The 21,460-nt window shown below is 35.6% G+C and overlaps 1 protein-coding gene across 5 annotated transcripts in view; it reads right to left on the minus strand.

The window, feature by feature from the left end:
• The window catches only part of VWDE (von Willebrand factor D and EGF domains), a 104,741-nt gene that overhangs the window by 11,967 nt on the left and 71,314 nt on the right, over window positions 1–21,460 (minus strand). For all 5 annotated transcript variants that reach the window (XM_045494944.1, XM_045494940.1, XM_045494943.1 and 2 more), the window contains 10 exons: window positions 21,137–21,251; window positions 14,545–14,795; window positions 13,249–13,468; window positions 11,538–11,675; window positions 7,561–7,701; window positions 4,714–5,283; window positions 3,241–3,336; window positions 3,064–3,159; window positions 1,976–2,071; window positions 1,090–1,185 (listed from right to left, as the gene is read on the minus strand). In XM_045494944.1, coding sequence (XP_045350900.1) covers window positions 1,090–1,185; window positions 1,976–2,071; window positions 3,064–3,159; window positions 3,241–3,336; window positions 4,714–5,283; window positions 7,561–7,701; window positions 11,538–11,675; window positions 13,249–13,468; window positions 14,545–14,795; window positions 21,137–21,251 — 1,819 coding nt within the window. The remainder of the gene's footprint in view (window positions 1–1,089; window positions 1,186–1,975; window positions 2,072–3,063; window positions 3,160–3,240; window positions 3,337–4,713; window positions 5,284–7,560; window positions 7,702–11,537; window positions 11,676–13,248; window positions 13,469–14,544; window positions 14,796–21,136; window positions 21,252–21,460) is intronic.

A 21,460-nucleotide genomic window follows, 5' to 3' on the forward strand; every position in this document is an offset into this window, starting at 1 on the left:
GGAATAAAATAAGTGGATAATAGCTTTGAATGTCTGTTCATTAAGTTTACAAACAATACCAAGCTAAGAATATGGAGGTTATGATTAGAATTCAGAATGCCCTCTGCAAGCTGAAAACAATGATGGGAAATTAGAAGACATTTCAGCAGCACTAACTGGACAGTCTGTAATCCACTCAAATACACTTCTTTAGGCCTCCATCTCAATTCAAATAGGAACACTGTGCTCAAGTCCTAGCACACTCAAAAGCATTCTGCTTAGCGTCTTTACCTTTGTTCCCCTTTGAGAGGCACCCCTAGTTCCATTTTCCAACACAGACTTTACCCATTCTCCAAAGTCTACCTCAATACTATCTTCTTCCAAACTGCACTTGCCAGAATGAATTTCTGTCTTCTCTGCTTCCAAGGAACTGTGCATTAATTACATTACTTATTATAATCCAACTTGTACCACAGTCATTTAAAATTATTGTATCCTGTGTCTTCTTTACTAATGACATGCTACTTGAAGTCAAAGCAAAAATCAAATTGATCTTTGTTTCCCCTTGGATCATGCTTCACACATAGTTCGCAAGCTATAAACATTAAGTTAAACTTATGTTGAGAAAAGTCATTAGATCACAATGGATTAAATTAAACACAGATGACTGCAAACATTGCTGGCAAAAAATTAAGCCTGATACTCTGATAAAGAAATGGAATAGAGTGATGGTGTCGTTTAACTCAACTGCTTGAATGTTTCTTGAAACAGAATGTCTGTGTTGTGATAAAAAAAAAACTTGAAAGAGATTGAAGATTGAGATGTAACACATATTTATTTCTCTCCATTACAAGGCAAGTGGATGATGAGAATATAAAGGCATAAAAAACAAAAAAAGAAGTACTGGTTGGGCTAGATAACACTAAAGCTGAAATATACTCTATGGCCTGATACAGGAAGAAAAAGAATAAAAATAAAAGATACTTTTATTAAAACTTCATACTAATCTTGTCAGATTAGTTTAATGCTTTTGGGTGCTGGTTTAGGACATTGGTGCATTTAACATTTTTTTTTAACTGACTTATTCATTGAAAAAAATCCTGATTTTACCTGTACCACAAGTAGGTCCCGACCAGCCAGGCTTGCACTGGCAAATATCTGGTGTAAGACATTCACCTCCATTTTCACAGTGCCTGTTACAAATCACTAAGATCACAGAATAAAAATAAAAGCAAGCTAAATTAGGCTTGGAATTGGTCATGTTATTGGGTATTATCTAGGTAGCTCATAACTGCCAATCATATCCTCTAATGAATAAATTCAGAGAGAAAAATAAAAATAACCTATTCTTTGGCTTTAAATGGTCTCCAATTGTCTCATTCAGTTACTTTTTGGTAACAGAGTTGGGGGAAGAAGAAAATCATTGAGCTGAATGGTAAATAAGAGTTGGTTATTTAAGAAAATTATTAGTTACTAATGAAAATAGTTTTAGATATAAATAAACAAGATAAACTTATAGGCAAATCAACAAACTGGAATTCTTATTATCTCAAAGAAATGGTCATGGATAGGGTAAGGAGAGAGTTGTTTACAAAAACAAACTTCTTTATCTTAGTACTGGAATCCAATGTTCCCAGTGGCATACAGAATAACAACTGTCATAATAAATCATGAATGTATGTTTGTTCGTTTTTTAATGTTTGTTTATTTTTGAGAGAGACAGAACGTGAGTGGTGGAGGGGCAGAGAAAGAGGGAGACACAGAATCCGAAGCAGGCTCCAGGCTCTGAGCTGTCAGCACAGAGCCTGACACGAGGCTCGAACTCATGAACTACAAGATCATGACCTGAGCTGAAGTAGAATGCTTAATCGACTGAGCCACCCAGGTGCCCCAGGAATGTATATATTTTAGTGTTTGGGTTTATCTTAGTATTAAAGGCATCAACTATTAAAAGGAGCAGTTTCATTACATTAGGCTGCAAGAGAGTTTTGCTTACTTGTTTCACACCTTGGTCCTACAAAACCATAAGGACAAGAGCAGAGATTTCCAGCCAAGCAGGTGCCACCATGTTGACAAGGTGGACTACAATGTTCTACAGACAAAAATTATGTTATTAAGTCAGATCCTAATTAAGAATATGTCTGTTTATATTTATGAATCATAGCCACAATAAACTGTGTTGTAAAAGCAATTTATAATAAACTCGGCTTACTTTTACTATGAAATTTAGTTCTGTGGGATTGGCTATACAAGTTGATACTCTCAAAACACCAACAAATCATCATCATGTTTTGGTTTATAAAACTGTTGGTTAACTGAATGGAAATATACCATGTTAGGTTTCTTCTGCAAAGTGAGACACAAACTCCTCCCCTAAAAATAGAATACTTCTATATTTCCATAATTATTTTCCTATGTCATCGATATTACGTGTTTCTATTAGTTCACTCTGGATTTACTTTAATTTGTTATTTTGTACCTTGCCTTGCCATGGAAGTATTTAGTGTGGTTCTTAGATTATTAATAATTATTTGCACTGTCTATCAAAGTATATTCTTTAAAATATTAAAAATAACAAATGTGTTTCTTTAAAATTAAAAAATGTCATTTAATAAACTCCCCTCTTAAGATTTCAACCAAAGTAATAAAATTATGTGCCTATAGACATGTTTTTAAAAATCACTTTTTAGGATTCTTTTTACTACCTAATATCTTCTAATTATTTGGTATTTAGCACTTTCTTGGAGTCATGTTTGACAAGTCATTCAATAATCAGGTGTCCTTTACTTGAAGCTAAAATATATGTAGGGATATGGCACCTTAAAACCAAATATCCAAGATATTTCTGAAGACAATTTTACCAAGGACAAATAAGCTATTACTCTTTGGATTTCTAATGAAATTGAAGTTTTTAAAATCTTCAAATAAATTATTTTTAGAAAACATTAAAAAGCTTAGACATCCTCCCCAACATTAATGAATATATATCAGTAAAGACACAGTAAAACGGAATTATCTTTTTAAAAAAGCTTTAAAAAAGTTTTATCTTGGCTCTATTATTTGATTTTTAATTTGAATTATCACCTTCATCACAGGTTGCTCCAGCACGCCCTGGGGGACATTCACAAATGTTAGGCTTAATACATTTTCCGTGGTTTTTGCAATCAGGATGACACAGAGCTGTATAAAATAAAGCTCAGGTTTTAGAAATATCAATTATCAATTAAATTCATTATGCAAACTAACAAGTTTTATACCTACCAGTTTGGCAGTTAGAGCCAGCATAACCAGGTTTACATTTGCATATGTTTGGGGCAACACACTCCCTGCTTTTCCCACATGGGTGTCTACAAATGGCTGCAAAAATCAAAGGAAAAAGGATGAATTGTTGATACATGTTGCCCATAGACTTACTTGTAAGAAAAGTAAAAATCTCTGAAATTTGAAAATTTTGACGCTGCTTATTAAAGCAATAACCATGAATTTATGCATAAAGTTATTTTCCCCCTTATATTTGTTTACTATTAGAATGACTGAAGAACATGATTAATATGGTCAGAAGTAAGTGTCATAGGTGGTAATTACTCCCTTTGCGAGAACTGATGTTGAAGATGGCTGCTAACCAGACATGGGATTCCAGTCTTTTCACAGAGGTCAATAAAGTTCCAGATACTGATCAGATAAATGCTGGTAAATGTCAGAAATAATCAGAATTTCAAAGAGCAAGATACTAGGATCACATCTTAAGTTTACAGGTTTGTATTCCTTAAGCTTCTTGAAGTGCTTGATATATTCTAACTATTAGGCATACTGTTTTTCTGAGGTGACCAAAAAGTATGTGGTTGTTAATATGGAGTTTTATATTATGAACATATAAGTCCTGAAAGTCATTATTATCACTATTCCTACAAACAAACAAACAAACAAACAACGTACCTCTCAGTAATACCGACAACAAGGGAATATCCCAACAGCTCTATTGCTTAAGTTGGTCTCAAACAAATCAAAACACAAGCAACACAAAACAGTAATAACAAAATAACAACACAAAATAGCTTCAACAGTGTTAAAGCTAAAAATTTGAGTTGCATCTAGGAAAACAATACTGATAATTGTGAAAAGAAGTAAACGCTCCTTTCAAAATTAAAGTGATGCCCAACTTGTTTTTTCCTCAAGAGCTGGAAGAAATACAGAGAAACATAGTTTATGCAAATAAGCAAATATGCCAGAATTAGTAATTTAAAGTGCTAAATGCCCACTGTGAGATGAAAAGAACCCAGACAACAATGTTATTCACATCCTTATTTTATCTCTTTAGCTGCTTAATGCTAGGAAAGTCAGTTAGCCCTCTAAGGCTCTGTGTTCTCATCTGGATGATGGGAAAAATAACACTCAATACATGGAGTCTTTATGGATTATATGACATTATTGATACAGAATGTTTCTATAGAACTTGGAACACAGTATATACCCAAAAACATATTTATACTATATTATATAGTTTATAGTACTATATAATAGAAACGTTCTTTCTAAAAATAATGCAGGAACACCCATGTTAATTTTTTTGAAATGTGAAGAGGGGATACACAAACAATAAATAAATAAATAAATAGAAATTGGTGAAATAAATGGAGTAAATAGAAATTAATACATAAAAAAGAATCTCTTCTTAATTACTTAAATGTGAACTAATTAGTTTTCTTTCTATCTTCTAAAGAATTTTCATACTACCTCTGCAATTGATACCATCTCCGTAATATCCAAAGGGGCATCGTCCACATCGGAAATGACCATCTGCGGTTGGCACACAGGAAACACCAAGAAAACAAGGCGATTCAGCACAAGTTGATATTTTGGTCCATCCAGGCTTTTCCGGCAAAACAGTGATGGCTCTAGTAACTGATGATGTAAACTCATCCTTAAATTGCATGTAACCTTGGGCAGACCTGTTGATTTGAGAATTATGCCCTCCTGCCTCTGTTTGGATGGTACTCTGTATAACATCCTTTGCTTTACCATGGGAACTGTTTGGGTTGATGCTTAAGGAACTTGGGTGTTTCACAGAAACTACCAGTTCCTCCAGACTGAGATTTGTAGTGATAGTATGATCCGCATGTTCAAAACCTGATATCTGATGGGAAATAACTTTCTCTGAATTATTCATCTGAGAGGTAACTGATTTTAATGAGAAGCGTGAGATGTCACTGGTTGTGTCCAAGAACTTTTTGACAGTAGCAGGACCGTGGGTAAAGTTCACACCAATCAGTGAATGATTTGTTGATGGTGGCAGAAATTTTATACCTAACAACCAAAAAAGAAAAGGAAATGTAAGTAACATTTATTAATGTTCTGCCCTTCCCACTATATTTAACATTAAGTAATTCATTCCTTCACATAATGTCTGGTGCATATATACCATTACACTAGGAGCAATGTGGTAATAAGAAGTCATCATACAGTCCCTGCCTTCAAGGGATTTGTAATCTTTTTGGATACACAAGGAACATAGAATATTAAACATTATAAAAGTTAAAGAACAATAAATAATAATTTTATTTAAGAGTTAGAAATAGCCAACAAACATTATTGACCACTTCATACACTGAGGCTCACAGCAAAGAAAGCATAGTGTTGTCAATAATGGACATGTGAGCAACTTATAATGATAATCTGAAGAAAATTTTTATTATATTTTACTTATTTACTTTATGTTAGTAGACTTCATGCCCAGCATGGAGTCCAATGTGGGGCTTGAACTCACGACCCTGAGATTAAGACCTGAGCTGAGATCAAGAGTTAGATGCTAAACTAACTGAGCCACTCAGGTGCCCCAGAAAAATTTAACTTACACAAACATACTATGTATAATTTAAACTAAGAAGTCTGAGATCTTGATGAGATAAACACATTTTTTTTTTTTTGCAAAATATAAATGATTAAACTGGTGGAAGAAAAAATAGAGGAGTTGATAGAAAAATTACCATGAAAGGAAAAAAATAATCCAAAGTCGCCCCCAAAAATGATGCCAGGAAGGATGATCTAATGGAAAAAAAATTACCAAATAATCAAGGAAAGACTGTTTTACAAAACTCTTGCAATGCAGAGAAAGAGATGAAAGTTTTAAAAACATTTGATGAAGTGGCATAATCGTTGAGTCAATATTACTTATTAAAATACATAAGCATTTAATGAAATACTAGCAAATCAAATGCAGCAGTGTGGTTACAGATTACTACATCAGGATAAATAAACTTGTATCTCTACTAATTGAATTATATTACATAATTATATGATTACATTACATAATAAAGAATGCAGTGTAAAATAATGTTAAAAAATGATTTGATACCATTTTCTGTTGAAAACATTCTAAAAAAGTTAGCCTAAGGAAACATTAACAGAAACTGCAGCAAGTAATAAATGCTGAAAAACTGATAAAATTTAAAAACTACTTCTAATTTAAAACTAAAGAGAATTCTGAGAAATCAACAAATAAAAGGAAAATTCTTCAACTGGATGAAGGATTTCTAGCAGAAATCTACTGTGGTATCATACTTAATGGTGAAACATGAAAAGAATTTCCATTAAAACCATTAAGAAATAATTCCCTGCCTAAACACTTTGCACTGGAGGTCCCAGCCATTACAATGAGGACCCAAGTTTGAGAACTGAGACTCTATAGTCAGACTGCTCAGGTTCAAATCTCTCTTCTTTTACAACGTCTATCAGCCTGAACAGATAACCCATCTATGGCTCTGTACAGATTAGTAACTTCCGCAAAATGGAAATAAGAACAGTTACTGTCTACAGCTATTGAAAGGACTGAATAATATATAAATAATATTTGTCTAGAGCTGATATGTTGTAAATACAGGCTAACTTGTAAATACTATTATAATGAGAAAGAGGAAGAGACAAATTGGCAAGACGTATTTCTATTTATAAAACCAATAAAGAGACCCAACTATAAAAATAGCGTAATATGAGTGTTTAGTAAGGCAATTGGATGTATGAATAAATTAAAATCAAGACAGCTTTCCTATGGTGCAGTAATCTACTATGATATTCTGCAAAATAAACAAGTGCAATGATATCTCACAAGATGAATAGCTAATGTTACATAAGGCAAAGGCATAAAGAAAGCTAATGTAAAATCTGTAAGGCCTTTATAAAGACAATCAGAATATTAATCAAATAGAACAAGACTTATAAAGACAGCAGAATGGAAAAGGAAAGGCTGTATGAAATAATGAGCTTCTTATTATTTTTAGAGTTTGAGCAGATGTTGGACGACCAGGGAGTTATAAAATGTAACTTTAAAATGGTCACTTCCAACCATAAGCTTCTCTGAGATCACCTTAAATATCATTTGTTCATTATACAACATGAATCATTTTTCTAGAATATAAACCAAAGAAATCAATGGATTAGCAAGAAAAAGAATGATTTGTAAACCACATTATATAATCTTAGGTGATCTTTATAAAAAAAAATTCCTGAAATAAATAATGTTAGTGTTCTGGAAAATGAATGGTAGATATTACTTGTCATTAGCTTTTAACTAAGACCATTACTTACTAGAGGCATTTCTGCTTGTTGACTTAACATGCCTCTCTCTCTGCATGACATTTTTATCATTCTCTTCCTTAGTTTCACTTTCATCAGAACTTGTAAGAACCACAATATGTGTCGTAGATTGGTGTAAAAGCTGTGTTTCAACTGTAAATGTATGTGTGAAAAACAGATCAAACTATTGTAAAACTGAAACACTGTGAATGAGAACATATGATAAAAATGTCACTTGGGGGGAGCACCTGGGTAGTTCAGTTGGTTGAACATCCAACTCTTGATTTCTGCTCAGGTCATTATCCGAAGTCCCACATAAGGCTCTGTGTTGAGTGTGGAGCCTGCTTAAGATTCTCTCTCTCTCTCTCTCTCTCTCTCTCTCTTTGTCTGCCCCCTCCCCTCTTTGAGCTCTCCCTCTTTCTCTGTCTCTCTCTCAAAAAAAAAAAAAAAGTCACCTGGATTAAACTCTTAGCAAATTAGATTACAGAACTACCTTAAATTTCACCTCTTCAGCAAATCCTTGGATTATGGATTGAATTGTGTACCCCCAAATTTATTTATGTTAAAGCCCTAACTCTAAATGTGACTATATTACCTTAAAGGAGGTAATTAAGCTTAAATGAAGTCATGAATGGGGCCCTAATCCACTAGGACTGGTGTCCTTTTAAGAAGAGCAGGAGCCACAAGGGGCATTGCACATGTGAGGACACAGTGAGAAGGTGGCCATATCTCAGCCAAGGAGAGAAGTCAGAAACCAACCTGATCTTGAATTTCCAGCCTCCAGAACACTGAGGAAACAAATTTCTGTTGTTGATGTCACCCTGCCTGTGCTATTCTGTTATGGCAGCCTGATCTGACTAACAGATGTTCCTATAGTACCACACTCACCCACCCACCCACCCACCCAATTTCATCTATCTGTGTTCTCCCACAGAGCTTTGTCCTTCACGCTATTGGTTTTTATGTGTCTCCTTCCTCTTCTCGTTAGCAACCTCAAGAATAAGAACTGTGCTGCATTTACTTTAATGGTCAGTGACTCTGTTGCCTGCTATAAAACTAAGTAAACAATACCAACAATAAAAGAAATATTTTGTATTAACAAGCATCTTCCTAAAATACACAAATGCTTCTGACAGAGTTAAGAAACTTAATAGTCACTCATGTATAATGGGATTTGGTTCAACTTGCTTTCCTCTTAAATTCCATTTGATACAGGTTTTATTCAGGGAATGAGTCTTTGTTTGCAAAAGGCAGATGTTAGATAACTTTAGTGTATGGAGTGAAGGGTGTGATATGGTTGAGTATTTGGAACTGGATATTGAGGGGGAAATGTGAGTGGCTGAGTTACTAATGAATTCCCCTTACCATCCAGCACTATGCTCCTCAAGTCTGTTAGCTCCAGGGCTAGATAGTCCCCCCTTCATCTGAAGCACAAAGTAACATTACATCACTAATATATGTTTTTCATCAAAATGGGGTCTTATTCACTGGTGCAGCCACTCTAGAAAACAGAGTGGAGGTTAGTAAAAAAGTTAAAAGTAGAACTACCCTATGATCCAGCAATTGCATTACTAGGTATTTACCCAAAGGATACAAACATACAGATTCAAAGGGGGTACATGCACCCCAAGGTTCACAGAAGCATTGTCAACAATAGCCAAACTATGGAAAGAGCCCAAATGTCCATCAACTGATGAATGGATAAAGTAGATGTGGTGTATAAACACACACACACACACACACACACTGGAATATTACACAGCCATCAAAACGAATAAAATATTGCCATTTGCAACAACATGGATGGAGCTAGAGTATGTTATGCTAAGCGAGATAACTCAGAAAAAGATAAATACCATATGATTTCACTCATAAATGGAATTTAAGAAAAAAACAGATGAAAATATGCGAGTGGGGAAGAAAAGAATAAAGAGAGAGGGAAACAAACCATAAGAGACTCTTAAAGATAGAGAACAAACTGAGGGTGGATGGAGGGATGTGGGTGGAGTATAGGCTAGATGGGTGATGGGTATAAGGAAGGCATTTGTTATGATGAGTACTGGATGTTGTATGTTAAGTGATGAATCACTGAATTCTACTGCTGAAATGAATATTGCACTGTATGTTAACTAATTAGAATTTAAATAAAATTTTGAAAAAAAAGAAAATAAAGAAAATAAAGAAAAAATTATGTGGAAAAAAATGGCGTCTTCTTCACTTAATGATACCAAAATATAGTTCTTTCATACTGTCTTCTATAATTTGCTTTTCTCTTTTAAGCTTTTAAAATGTTGATATCCACCAATTTTTTGTCCTTCTTTCTCTTAGTGTTATCTTTGGGCAATTTCATCCATGACTGATGACCCTAAGACCTGTATCTTTAACTTAATCCTCCCTCCTAAACTCCACTTGGATATTCCATAGTCTTCTCAATCTCTATGTATCCATACTGAACTCATTATCTTTCCCCTTGCAAATCACTTCTTCTTCATGTGTGTGTCTTAACTCAGCTGAGGCTGCCATTACAAAATACCATAGACTGGATGTCCTAAACAACAGGAATTTATTTTCTTACTATTCTGCAGGTAGCAAGTTCAAGATCAAGGTTAAGGGCCATTCAGTTCTTGGTGAGAGCTCTCTCCCTGGCTCCCAGACAGTCACTTTTTCCCTGTGTCCTCATAGGGCAGAGAGAGAGAGAGAGAGAAAGAGAGAGAGAGAGAGAGAGAGAATAAGCTCTCTGGTGTCTCCTCTTATGAGGATACTAATGCTATCAGATCCTAATCCTCCCTTTTGACCTCATTATGACCTCAATTAATTCCTTACTCCAAATACAGCCACAGTGGGGGGTTTAGAACACAACCTATGAATTCTGAGGCCACACAATTCACCGCATAGTAAAATGAATGCCAATTCTACATACTCATTCATGTAAACTTGAGCTTTTGGAATTTAGTAACTCTTTACCTCACCATGCTAATCCCAATCATTGACCGTGGACAATCAGCTTGCTTCTTTGGTGTTTCTTTCAACCATGACCTCCTCACCCAAAGTCAGAGTATCTTCCCATCTTTCCTATTTTTTTTTCTTTTTTCTTTTGGTGGGGGAGAAGAGGAGCAGAGAGAGAGAGAGAGAGAGAGAGAGAGAGAGAGACGGATAGATAGACAGAGATTAAGAATCCCAAGCAGTCTCCACACTCAGCGCAGAGCCCAATGTGGGGCATGATCCCAGGACTCTGGGATTGTGATCCAAGGCAAAATCAAGAGTCAGATGCTCAACTGACTGAGCCACCCAGGTGCCCTACATCTTTCCTATTTATTTGTAATATTCTCTTAGCTTTTCTTCCCACCTTCAGGCTTGCATAGTTTCTTACCCATAAGTGGTCCATCCACCATTATGCTCGAGTAGACTTCTCCGATATAAATCTTATTAAATTTCTCATAGTTTCTCAGTGATCTGGCCACTGGCTAGTTCTCTAGCTTCATTTCTTATAGCAGTTCCTCTTACCCTCTATATTTTAAGCACATTGAATTATTTATAGTGGCCAAGTGTGCTGTGATGTTACATATCTCTCCACCTTTGTTCATGATGTTTCTTCTGCCTAGAAAGCCTTTCTTTCTCTTGATTGGATACATCAGATTTAGCTGTAATGACACTCGCTTTTTAAAACTTTTCATTATCCCTCTAGGTAGACTGTGTAGGTAGATTCTCTGTGTAGTATTCCTATTATTCTCTACAGACACTTCTCATGAAAGACACAGAACACCATATGAAACTATGTGATTACATGTCATACTGGTATTACACTCAAACCTATTAGGTCAGAGGACATGTTTTACCTATTTTTGCATCCTCTGCACCCAGCTTAATGCATGACACTTAGTGAATACATACTGAATGAACACATGAGCAAAAGAGGTAATAGAACTGAGTGATTTTGATTAAGTAAATGTAGCAACAAATATTTCATGGCAGAAAATAGGGACTTTTACCATGACATATCTTTCCATCACCATAAAATCCTTTTGGACATGAACCGCAATGATAGGAGCCAAAGGTATTGAAGCACTCTGCTCCTGGAAAGCAAGGTCTGGATTGACACTCATCAACATCTTCCTGGCAATTTTTACCTAAACAAAATACAGATTGAGAGTTCAATTTATTTATTTTGAAAAACACTGTATATCCCATCAAGTGTTCCTTATTTTATTTCTTTTACTTAAAGTACTTTACTTCTACTTTACTTAAAGTATATTTACTTCTTTTACATAAACTCCAGAAAAACTGTCATACATTAAGAGGAATGTATATATAAAGTCACCAATTAGAGGGGCACCTGGGTGGCTCAGTCAGTTGAGCATCCCACTTTGGCTCTGGTCATGATCTCGTGGTTTGTGAGTTCAAGCCCTACATCGGGTTCTGTGCTGACAGCTCAGCACAGAGCCTGCTCTGGATTCTTTGTCTCCCTCTCTCTGTTCCTCCCCCCTCTCACACTCTGTCTCTCTCAAACATAAAATAAAACGTTAAAAAAAATTTTTTTAAGTCATTAATTAGATTCTATTTAACATTAAATAAGACCCTTCAAGTGCATAAGATTTTCCTTATAAAAAAGACGACAGAAGGCCCTTGGTACTCTAAGGCAAAAAATTACCATATCATAGCAGCAATTCTCACTTTGTTAAAAAAAACTCAGTGATTTTTTTAAAAAAAAGTTAGTAGAATGATTGCTTAATTAGCTTAAGGACAGCTTATTCAGTGCGATGACTGCATTAGCTGTGAAAACCCATGAAAATTTTACAGCATGTGAGGAAAGTCAGTATGTCCTCAATAAAGTTTTTTGAGATGAAGTGTTCTTTGAAATGTTTAAAATCTTAGTTGAATGAATATATTCAGTCATTTATGATGGTTGCTCCCATTACAGTAAGATCCATGAAGCACTCAACACGAATTGTTTCAAATGAAGTCTGTAGCACAACAGTCCCAACTGATAAAATTTTTATTTTAAAATGCTGAAGAAAATAATAAATGTCTTGCTTAGTTCAATTATAATGTTAAAGTAGATGCCTTCAAGTAAAATATAAGCTCAGTAACTGCATATTTACTTAACATTTATATCTGTTTAAATTAGAGGAAATATTGGTATGACTCTTAAAAAGCCTTGGGAAATTATAAGTCATTCATATATTTATTTGAGGTTTCTAGAATAAAATTTTTCAGGATAATTAACAAGTTAGCAAACATGCTAATATTTCCTTTCATTTCGCTTTAACATTGTATCATGATCTTTTTAAGTTAATGAATTATCAAGTTTTCTTAAATGATAATGTTTATATTTCTCATGGCAAATTTCTTGATTTTTCCATATTATATTTCAATAGTAATACATTTAAATATATTTCTACCTAGCAAATATAGACAGAAATGTTTAAGAACCTGCAAAGTACAATACAGACATAGAATATTGCCATTAAAGTTATAAAAAATTGGCAAAATTGTAAGAGTATATGTAAGCAATGTACAATAATAGAAGGATATGAGTAGCTAATGTATTTGTGATGACTTTTACTAGATTTTAAAACATATATTAAAATCTTTAGGACCATACACATGCTTGAATAACCTGTATATTACTTGGAAAGCCAAAGAACTTTCCTTTCTAATTTGTTCACATACTAATTTCGTTCATGAAGAACCAAAACTTACCTTTGAGTTCAGGCGGACACACGCAAGAATAACTGTGAAAACCACTAATACATCTGCCAAGGCCACAGGGGTTTGATTGGCACTTGGTGACGTCCACTTCACAAAGACTGCCCTGAAAGCCAGGCAAGCAGACACACAGGTGCACTTCACTTCCTGGAGGAAATTTAATATCTGACACACATGATCCACCATTCAAGCAATCACAAGACTTCACAGTCACCTCCAAAAGAAACAAAAAGTGAATGCTTTATTCTTCAGTAAAATAATCTTCAGTTTATGCCTTAGAAATTGTGTTAGGCATGTACATTTAGTTGGAAGTAGGACCAGATCACAAGTTTTGAAAAGAAAAAAAAAAAATATATATATATATATTTAATGTAAAAGAGTATTTTAAAATATAGTTTAATAAGGTAACCTGGCCAACTTTCAAGAGCATAGTCAAAATATAAATGCTATGGATAATTTTTTAAAATGTTACAAGATACAGGTGCCTGGGTGGCTCGGTCCGTTAAGTGTCCAACTTCAGCTCAGGTCATGATCTCGTGGTTCATGGGTTTGGGCCCTGTGTCGGGCTCTGTGCTGACAGCTCAGAGCCCGGAGCCTGCTTCGTGGATTCTGTCTCCCTCTCTCTCTGCCCCTCCCCTGCTCATACTCTGTCTCCCTCTCTCTCAAAAATAAATAAAACATTTAAAAAAACGTAAAATGTTACAAGATAATCAATTTCTATGATGCAAGTGGAACAACGGGAAAAAAATCCTTCAGGTGCAAAGCAGTTAGTCACATGACTTATCCCAGACTATAGAGAGTAAACAGTCATTTGAATTATCTGGTTAGCATGACATAATACACAATTGCCCTTCATACCATTACTTCTCTGGGAGTGTGTCCCAAATTTCAAGTGAATACAGGGCACAAAAACAGTATTAATAGCTTGTGACTGATAATATCAAAAGAATAGCCAATAAAAAAATGACTTCACTTGAAGGAAAGGGTATAATTCTCAATCTTAGGTTTATCATAGATATTTCAGACAGGTAGGCATGAATGCATTCTTTACTTAAGTAAACTTAAGTACAGGAGCAAATGGTCTAGGAATTCGTCACATAGATCTGTGCTCTGGACTTGAGACTCTACCGAAGATTTTAAATTCTGACAAAAATAGCATTTTGGCAGTTTAATTTTCCACAAAATGTTGAATAATTTAGTTCCTCTTCATGAAGAATTCTATTTTAAGTTTCAAATAGTTACTGATACTGTTAATTAATTCAGTGGCATTTACGTAATTAAAAATATTACCATAATCGTGAGCCTAGTTTCAGCATTGCAGTCATCAGTAAAAAGTAGAGTGAATTGCTGTGGAGTTTGGGACTCTGCTTTCCACATAAGAAGTCCCGTAGAAGAAACATTTGCTCCCTCGGGACCCGAGTCCAAGGCAAAATGGATGTCAGAGCCTTCAGGATCGACAGCTGTGAACTGGAACACAAAGTTCTCCCCGAAAAATGTCTCTAATTTGTCTTGTGGCATTTGAATCAGTGGGGGTTGGTTGTCTGTCAAAGAGAAAACAATTACTCTGTACTTGCGTATAAAGAAAAAAGAAAAGGGAAAGTAAAGTATGATGCAAAGACCTCAGACTGAAACATTTTGATGAATTTCAAACTCCCCTAAAACTTCCATTACCTATGCTGGTTCTTTTTCTTTTTTTTTTCTTTTCTTTTCTTTTTTTTTTTCTTTTCTTTTCTTTTCCTTTCTTTTCTTTTCTCTTTTCTTTTCTTTTTATATTCTGAATAAATTCAATTGTATTCTTAGAAAATGTAAAAGTAACTGACAGGTGCAAGACTTCAAACTTTGCTACAAGGGTATAACAGCACTTTGAACAAGGCATAAAATATATAAACATATCTGCATTTCCCAGACTGGATGCATCTACTTTTCTGTCTGAAATTATTTCTTGGTGTTGACCAACTCATTGCTTGCTCTCTCACTCTCTCTTCTTCATCCTCTACCCTTTTCAGCTTTACACTCCCCTCAACACCTCCTTTTATTTCCCCTTCACTCTCCATGACTGGATTGTTCATTTAACTACCCCCCCCCCACCCGACCTTATTTTCCTCACTGTACCTGCCTCTCCAGTAGGAACTGGAAGCCATATAAGTCACAGCCATCCTCTGCTCCTCAGAGGCATTTCCCACCGCCAAGCTCACATAATGGAACGATGGTTATTTCAGAGGACAGAGAAAGCTCCCTTTGCACTCAAGTAATGCTTTAAAACACTTTTTTTATATTGTCATATTAAAAAATGTCCCCCTTCCTTGGCTTAACACATGGAAGGTATAGGCTTTTTCATCACACTGGGCACAAACACTTTCTGCTTGCATCGACAAAGCACTGATGCCAAGAGAATGTGGTTCTGGCTCCCATTCTGCCATCATATATCTTTATACAATTTACTGGTTTTCATTTCCTCACCCCTCAATATGAGAAATTGGGATAGATGATTTTTCCAGCCTCCTTAAATCCTTGAACATTGTAAATCTATTATGAGTCAGTCATACTCAAGCCATTAAAAACATACACACCAATTCAGAAGTTATATTGTGTTTCCCTTATCTTTTGCACTTAATTCTTCTCCAAATTTGTACTGTCTTCCCATAACACCCCATGAGTCTTGCACCTGAACAATAAATTATCTGAAAAATGGTCTAATACAGTAATGAAATTTGTATACACAATAATATATATAGTGATGTTACAAAGCACTGTATAAATACAAGGTTTTATGATTCCTTAGCTAAAATTACATGGGGATAGGAGGAGGGAGTAATTATATTTTGTATTTTATAATGCCTGCTTGGTCTTTGGGATGAGGAAGAGAAGGAAGAAACAATTATATGGAATTATGTATAGCTGTAGTTAAGAAAGTGAAGACATTACAGGCCAGAAAGGAATGGCAGGAGATCTTCAATGTGATGAACAGAAAAAAATATGCAGCCGAGAATCCTTTATCTAGAAAGTCTGTCATTTAGAATAGAAGGAGAGATAAAGGTCTTCCCAAACAAACAAAAACTGAAGGAATTCGTCACCACTAAACCAGCCCTACAAGAGATCCTAAGGGGGATCCTGTGAGACAAAGTATCAGAGACATCACTACAAGCATGAAACCTACGGACATCACAATGACTCTAAACCCTTATCTTTCTATAATAACACTGAACGTAAATGGACTAAATGTGCCAACCAAAAGACATAGGGTATCAGAATGGATAAAAAAACAAGACCCATCTATTTGCTGTCTACAAGAGACTCATTTTAGACCTGAGGACACCTTCAGATTGAGAGTGAGGGGATGGAGAACTATTTATCATGTCACTGGAAGTCAAAAGAAAGCTGGAGTAGCCATACTTATATCAGACAAACTAGACTTTAAATTAATGGCTGTAACAAGAGATGAAGAAGGGCATTATATAATAATCACAGGGTCTACCCATCAGGAAGAGCTAACAATTATAAATGTCTACGCGCCAAATACGGGAGCCCCCAAATATATAAAACAATTACTCACAAACATAAGCAACCTTATTGATAAGAATGTGGTAATTGCAGGGGACCTTAACACTCCACTTACAGAAATGGATAGATCATCTAGACACACGGTCAATAAAGAAACAAGGGCCCTGAATGAGACATTGGATCAGATGGACTTGACAGATATATTTAGAACTCTGCATCCCAAAGCAACAGAATATACTTTCTTCTCGAGTGCACATGGAACATTCTCCAAGATAGATCACATACTGGGTCACAAAACAGCCCTTCATAGGTATACAAGAATTAAAATCATACCATGCATACTTTCAGACCACAATGCTATGAAGCTTGAAATCAACCACAGTAAAACATCTGGAAAACCTCCAAAAGCATGGAGGTTAAAGAACACCCTACTAACGAATGAGTGGGTCAACCAGGCAATTAGAGAAGAAATTAAAAAATATATGGAAACAAATGAAAATGAAAATACAACAATCCAAACGCTTTGGGATGCAGTGAAGGCAGTCCTGAGAGGAAAATACATTGCAATCCAGGCCTATCTCAAGAAACAAGAAAAATCCCAAATACAAAATCTAACAGCACACCTAAAGGAAATAGAAGCAGAACAGCAAAGACACCCCAAACCCAGCAGAAGAAGAGAAATAATAAAGATCAGAGCAGAAATAAACAATATAGAATCTAAAAAAACTGTAGAGCAGATCAACGAAACCAAGAGTTGGTTTTTTGAAAAAATAAACAAAATTGACAAACCTCTAGCCAGGCTTCTCAAAAAGAAAAGGGAGATGACCCAAATAGATAAAATCATGAATGAAAATGGAATTATTACAACCAATCCCTCAGAGATACAAACAATTATCAGGGAATACTATGAAAAATTATATGCCAACAAACTGGACAATCTGGAAGAAATGGACAAATTCCTAAACACCTACACTCTTCCAAAACTCAATCAGGAGGAAATAGAAAGCTTGAACAGACCCATAACCAGCGAAGAAATTGAATCGGTCATCAAAAATCTCCCAACAAATAAGAGTCCAGGACCAGATGGCTTCCCAGAGGAGTTCTACCAGATGTTTAAAGCAGAGATAATACCTACTTCTCAAGCTGTTCCAAAAAATAGAAAGGGAAGGAAAACTTCCAGACTCATTCTATGAAGCCAGTATTACTTTGATTCCTAAACCAGAGACCCAGTAAAAAAAAGAGAACTACAGGCCAATATCCCTGATGAATATGGATGCAAAAATTCTCAAAAAGATACTAGCAAATCGAATTCAACAGCATATAAAAAGAATCATTCACCATGATCAAGTGGGATTCATTCCTGGGATGCAGGGCTGGTTCAACATTCGCAAATCAATCAATGTGATACATCACATTAATAAAAGAAAAGATAAGAACCATATGATGCTGTCAATCAATGCAGAAAAGGCCTTTGACAAAATTCAGCACCCTTTCTTAATAAAACCCTAGAGAAAGCCGGGATAGAAGGAACATACTTAAAGATCATAAAAGCCATTTATGAAAAGCCCACAGCTCACATCATCCTCAACGGGGAAAAACTGAGAGCTTTTCCCTGAGATCAGGAACACGACAGGGATGCCCACTCTCACTGCTGTTGTTTAACATAGTGCTGGAAGTTCTAGCGTCAGCAATCAGACAACAAAAGGAAATCAAAGGCATCAAAATTGGCAAAGATGAAGTTAAGCTTTCGCTTTTTGCAGATGTCATGATATTATACATGGAAAATCCGAGAGACTCCACCAGAAGTCTGCTAGAACTGATACATGAATTTAGCAAAGTTGCAGGATACAAAATCAATGTACAGAAATCAGTTGCATTCTTATACACTAACAATGAAGCAACAGAAAGACAAATAAAGAAACTGATCCCATTCACAATTGCACCAAGAAGCATAAAATACCTAGGAATAAATCTAACCAAAGATGTAAAAGATCCGTATGCTGAAAACTATAGAAAGCTTATGAAGGAAATTGAAGAAGCTATAAAGAAATGGAAAAACATTCCATGCTCATGGATTGGAAGAATAAATATTGTCAAAATGTCAATACTACCCAAAGCTATCTACACATTCAATGCAATCCCAATCAAAATTGCACCGGCATTCTTCTTGAAACTAGAACAAGCAATCCTAAAATTCATATGGAACCACAAGAGTCCCCGAATAGCCAAAGTAATTTTGAAGAAGAAGACCAAAGCAGGAGGCATCACAATCCCAGACTTTAGCCTCTACTACAAAGCTGTCATCATCAAGACAGCATGGTATTGGAACAAAAACCGACACATAGGCCAATGGAATAGAATAGAAACCCCACAACTAGACCCACAAAAGTATGGCCAACTCATCTTTGACAAAGCAGGAAAGAATATCCAATGGAAAAAAGACAGTCTCTTTAACAAATGGTGCTGGGAGAACTGGACAGCAACATGCAGAAGATTGAAACTAGACCACTTTCTCACACCATTCATAAAAATAAACTCAAAATGGATAAAGGACCTGAATGTGAGACAGGAAACCATCAAAACCCTAGAGGAGAGAAGGAAAAGACCTCTCTGACCTCAGCCGTAGCAATCTCTTACTTGACACATCCCCAAAGGCAAGGGAATTAAAAGCAAAAATGAACTACTGGGACCTTATGAAGATAAAAAGCTTCTGCACAGCAAAGGAAACAACCAACACAACTAAAAGGCAACCAACGGAATGGGAAAAGATATTTGCAAATGACATATCGGACAAAGGGCTAGTATCCAAAATCTATAGAGAGCTCACCAAACTCCACACCCGAAAAACAAATAACCCAGTGAAGAAATGGGCAGAAAACATGAATAGACACTTCTCTAAAGAAGACATCCGGATGGCCAACAGGCACATGAAAAGATGCTCAACGTCGCTCCTCATCAGGGAAATACAAATCAAAACCACACTCAGATATCACCTCACGCCAGTCAGAGTGGCCAAAATGAACAAATCAGGAGACTATAGATGCTGGAGAGGATGTGGAGAAACGGGAACCCTCTTGCACTGTTGGTGGGAATGCAAACTGGTGCAGCCACTCTGGAAAACAGTGTGGAGGTTCCTCAAAAAATTAAAAATAGACCTACCCTATGACCCAGCAATAGCACTGCTAGGAATTTACCCAAGGGATACAGAGTACTGATGCATAGGGGCACTTGTACCCCAATGTTTATAGCAGCGCTCTCAACAATAGCCAAATTATGGAAAGAGCCTAAATGTCCATCAACTGATGAATGGATAAAGAAATTGTGGTTTATATACACAATGGAGTACTATGTGGCAATGAGAAAGAATGAAATATGGCCCTTTGTAGCAATGTGGATGGAACTGGAGAGTGTGATGCTAAGTGAAATAAGCCATACAGAGAAAGACAGATACCATATGGTTTCACTCTTATGTGGATCCTGAGAAACTTAACAGAAACCCATGGGGAAGGGGAAGGGGAAAAAAAAAAAGGAGGTTAGAGTGGGAGAGAGCCAAAGCATAAGAGACTCTTAAAAACTGAGAACAAACTGAGGGTTGATGGGGGGTGGAAGGGAGGGGTGGGTGGGTGATGGGTATTGAGGAGGGCACCTTTTGGGATGAGCACTGGGTGTTGTATGGAAACCAATTTGACAATAAAGTTCATATATTGGAAAAAAAAAACAAAGTGAAGATGTTATACGACACATAACTATGATTTGGGGTGTTTTTTTGGGGTGGAACAAAGTATCCAGACGTTATCTGTACCCACTATTATACTCATGAGGTCCCAGAATGGTAGGGCTGGAAGGCACTTAATAGATTATTGAATCCAGATAATCTCATTTAACAGGTGATGAATGCATAGCCTTTGGAATTTAAATAGCTAAATGCCTTGTCACAAAACAGAAAAGAAGGCTAAGAGCAGGATATAGAGCTTTGGTTTTGGTCTCAAAGTAATGTCTTCTTTCCATTAAACCCACCAACCTTCACTGATGGACGTTTTATGTGTTTACATAGTGGCCATTCTGTTGGTAGCCGTATGACTTGTACAAACTGTGTGTAGCTGAATTAATGATTCTGATTTCTTCCATTAATAATTCACATTTGCTTTCAGGATCAAATACTGAAAGGAAAATCCCATACCCTATTATAGTATAATCAGGGAAATTACATAAAATAACATGTCATCTTATACTACGTTCAAGCAAAGTAAATCATGCAGTTAGGAAAATGCTAAATAAAGCACAGTGTTCATCTTAAACACATTTATGTAACTCGTGTCTTAAAAATCACTTAAAAATTATCTTGTAGAGGAAATATTTGTATTAATGAAGAATAACTTACTTTCTAAAAATGACCAAGTAAATTTTGAAATTTTTGGTCTACAAATCAAACAAGGGCTGGTAGGATTTTTATCTCCTTCAATGTAGCAGAGCCCATCGATAATGCAAACATTTTCCTAATGGAAGTTTTAAAAAGAGGAAAGCAATTAGGATATCGTTATAGTTAGTGTTTAGGAAAAAATGTACATAGAAAGATAGCATCATATATGTTGATCATTCCAGGGTAAGCATGTTATAAGTCTGTTTTGATTAGGAAACATTTTTTCATGTGTCCTAATCATAAATGTGTGTTAGAAAACAAATCATTTCCTTTTTGTGTAATTGC

This window comes from Leopardus geoffroyi, chromosome A2 (genome assembly GCF_018350155.1).
Source record: "Leopardus geoffroyi isolate Oge1 chromosome A2, O.geoffroyi_Oge1_pat1.0, whole genome shotgun sequence".
NCBI classification, from domain to species: Eukaryota; Metazoa; Chordata; class Mammalia; order Carnivora; family Felidae; genus Leopardus; species Leopardus geoffroyi.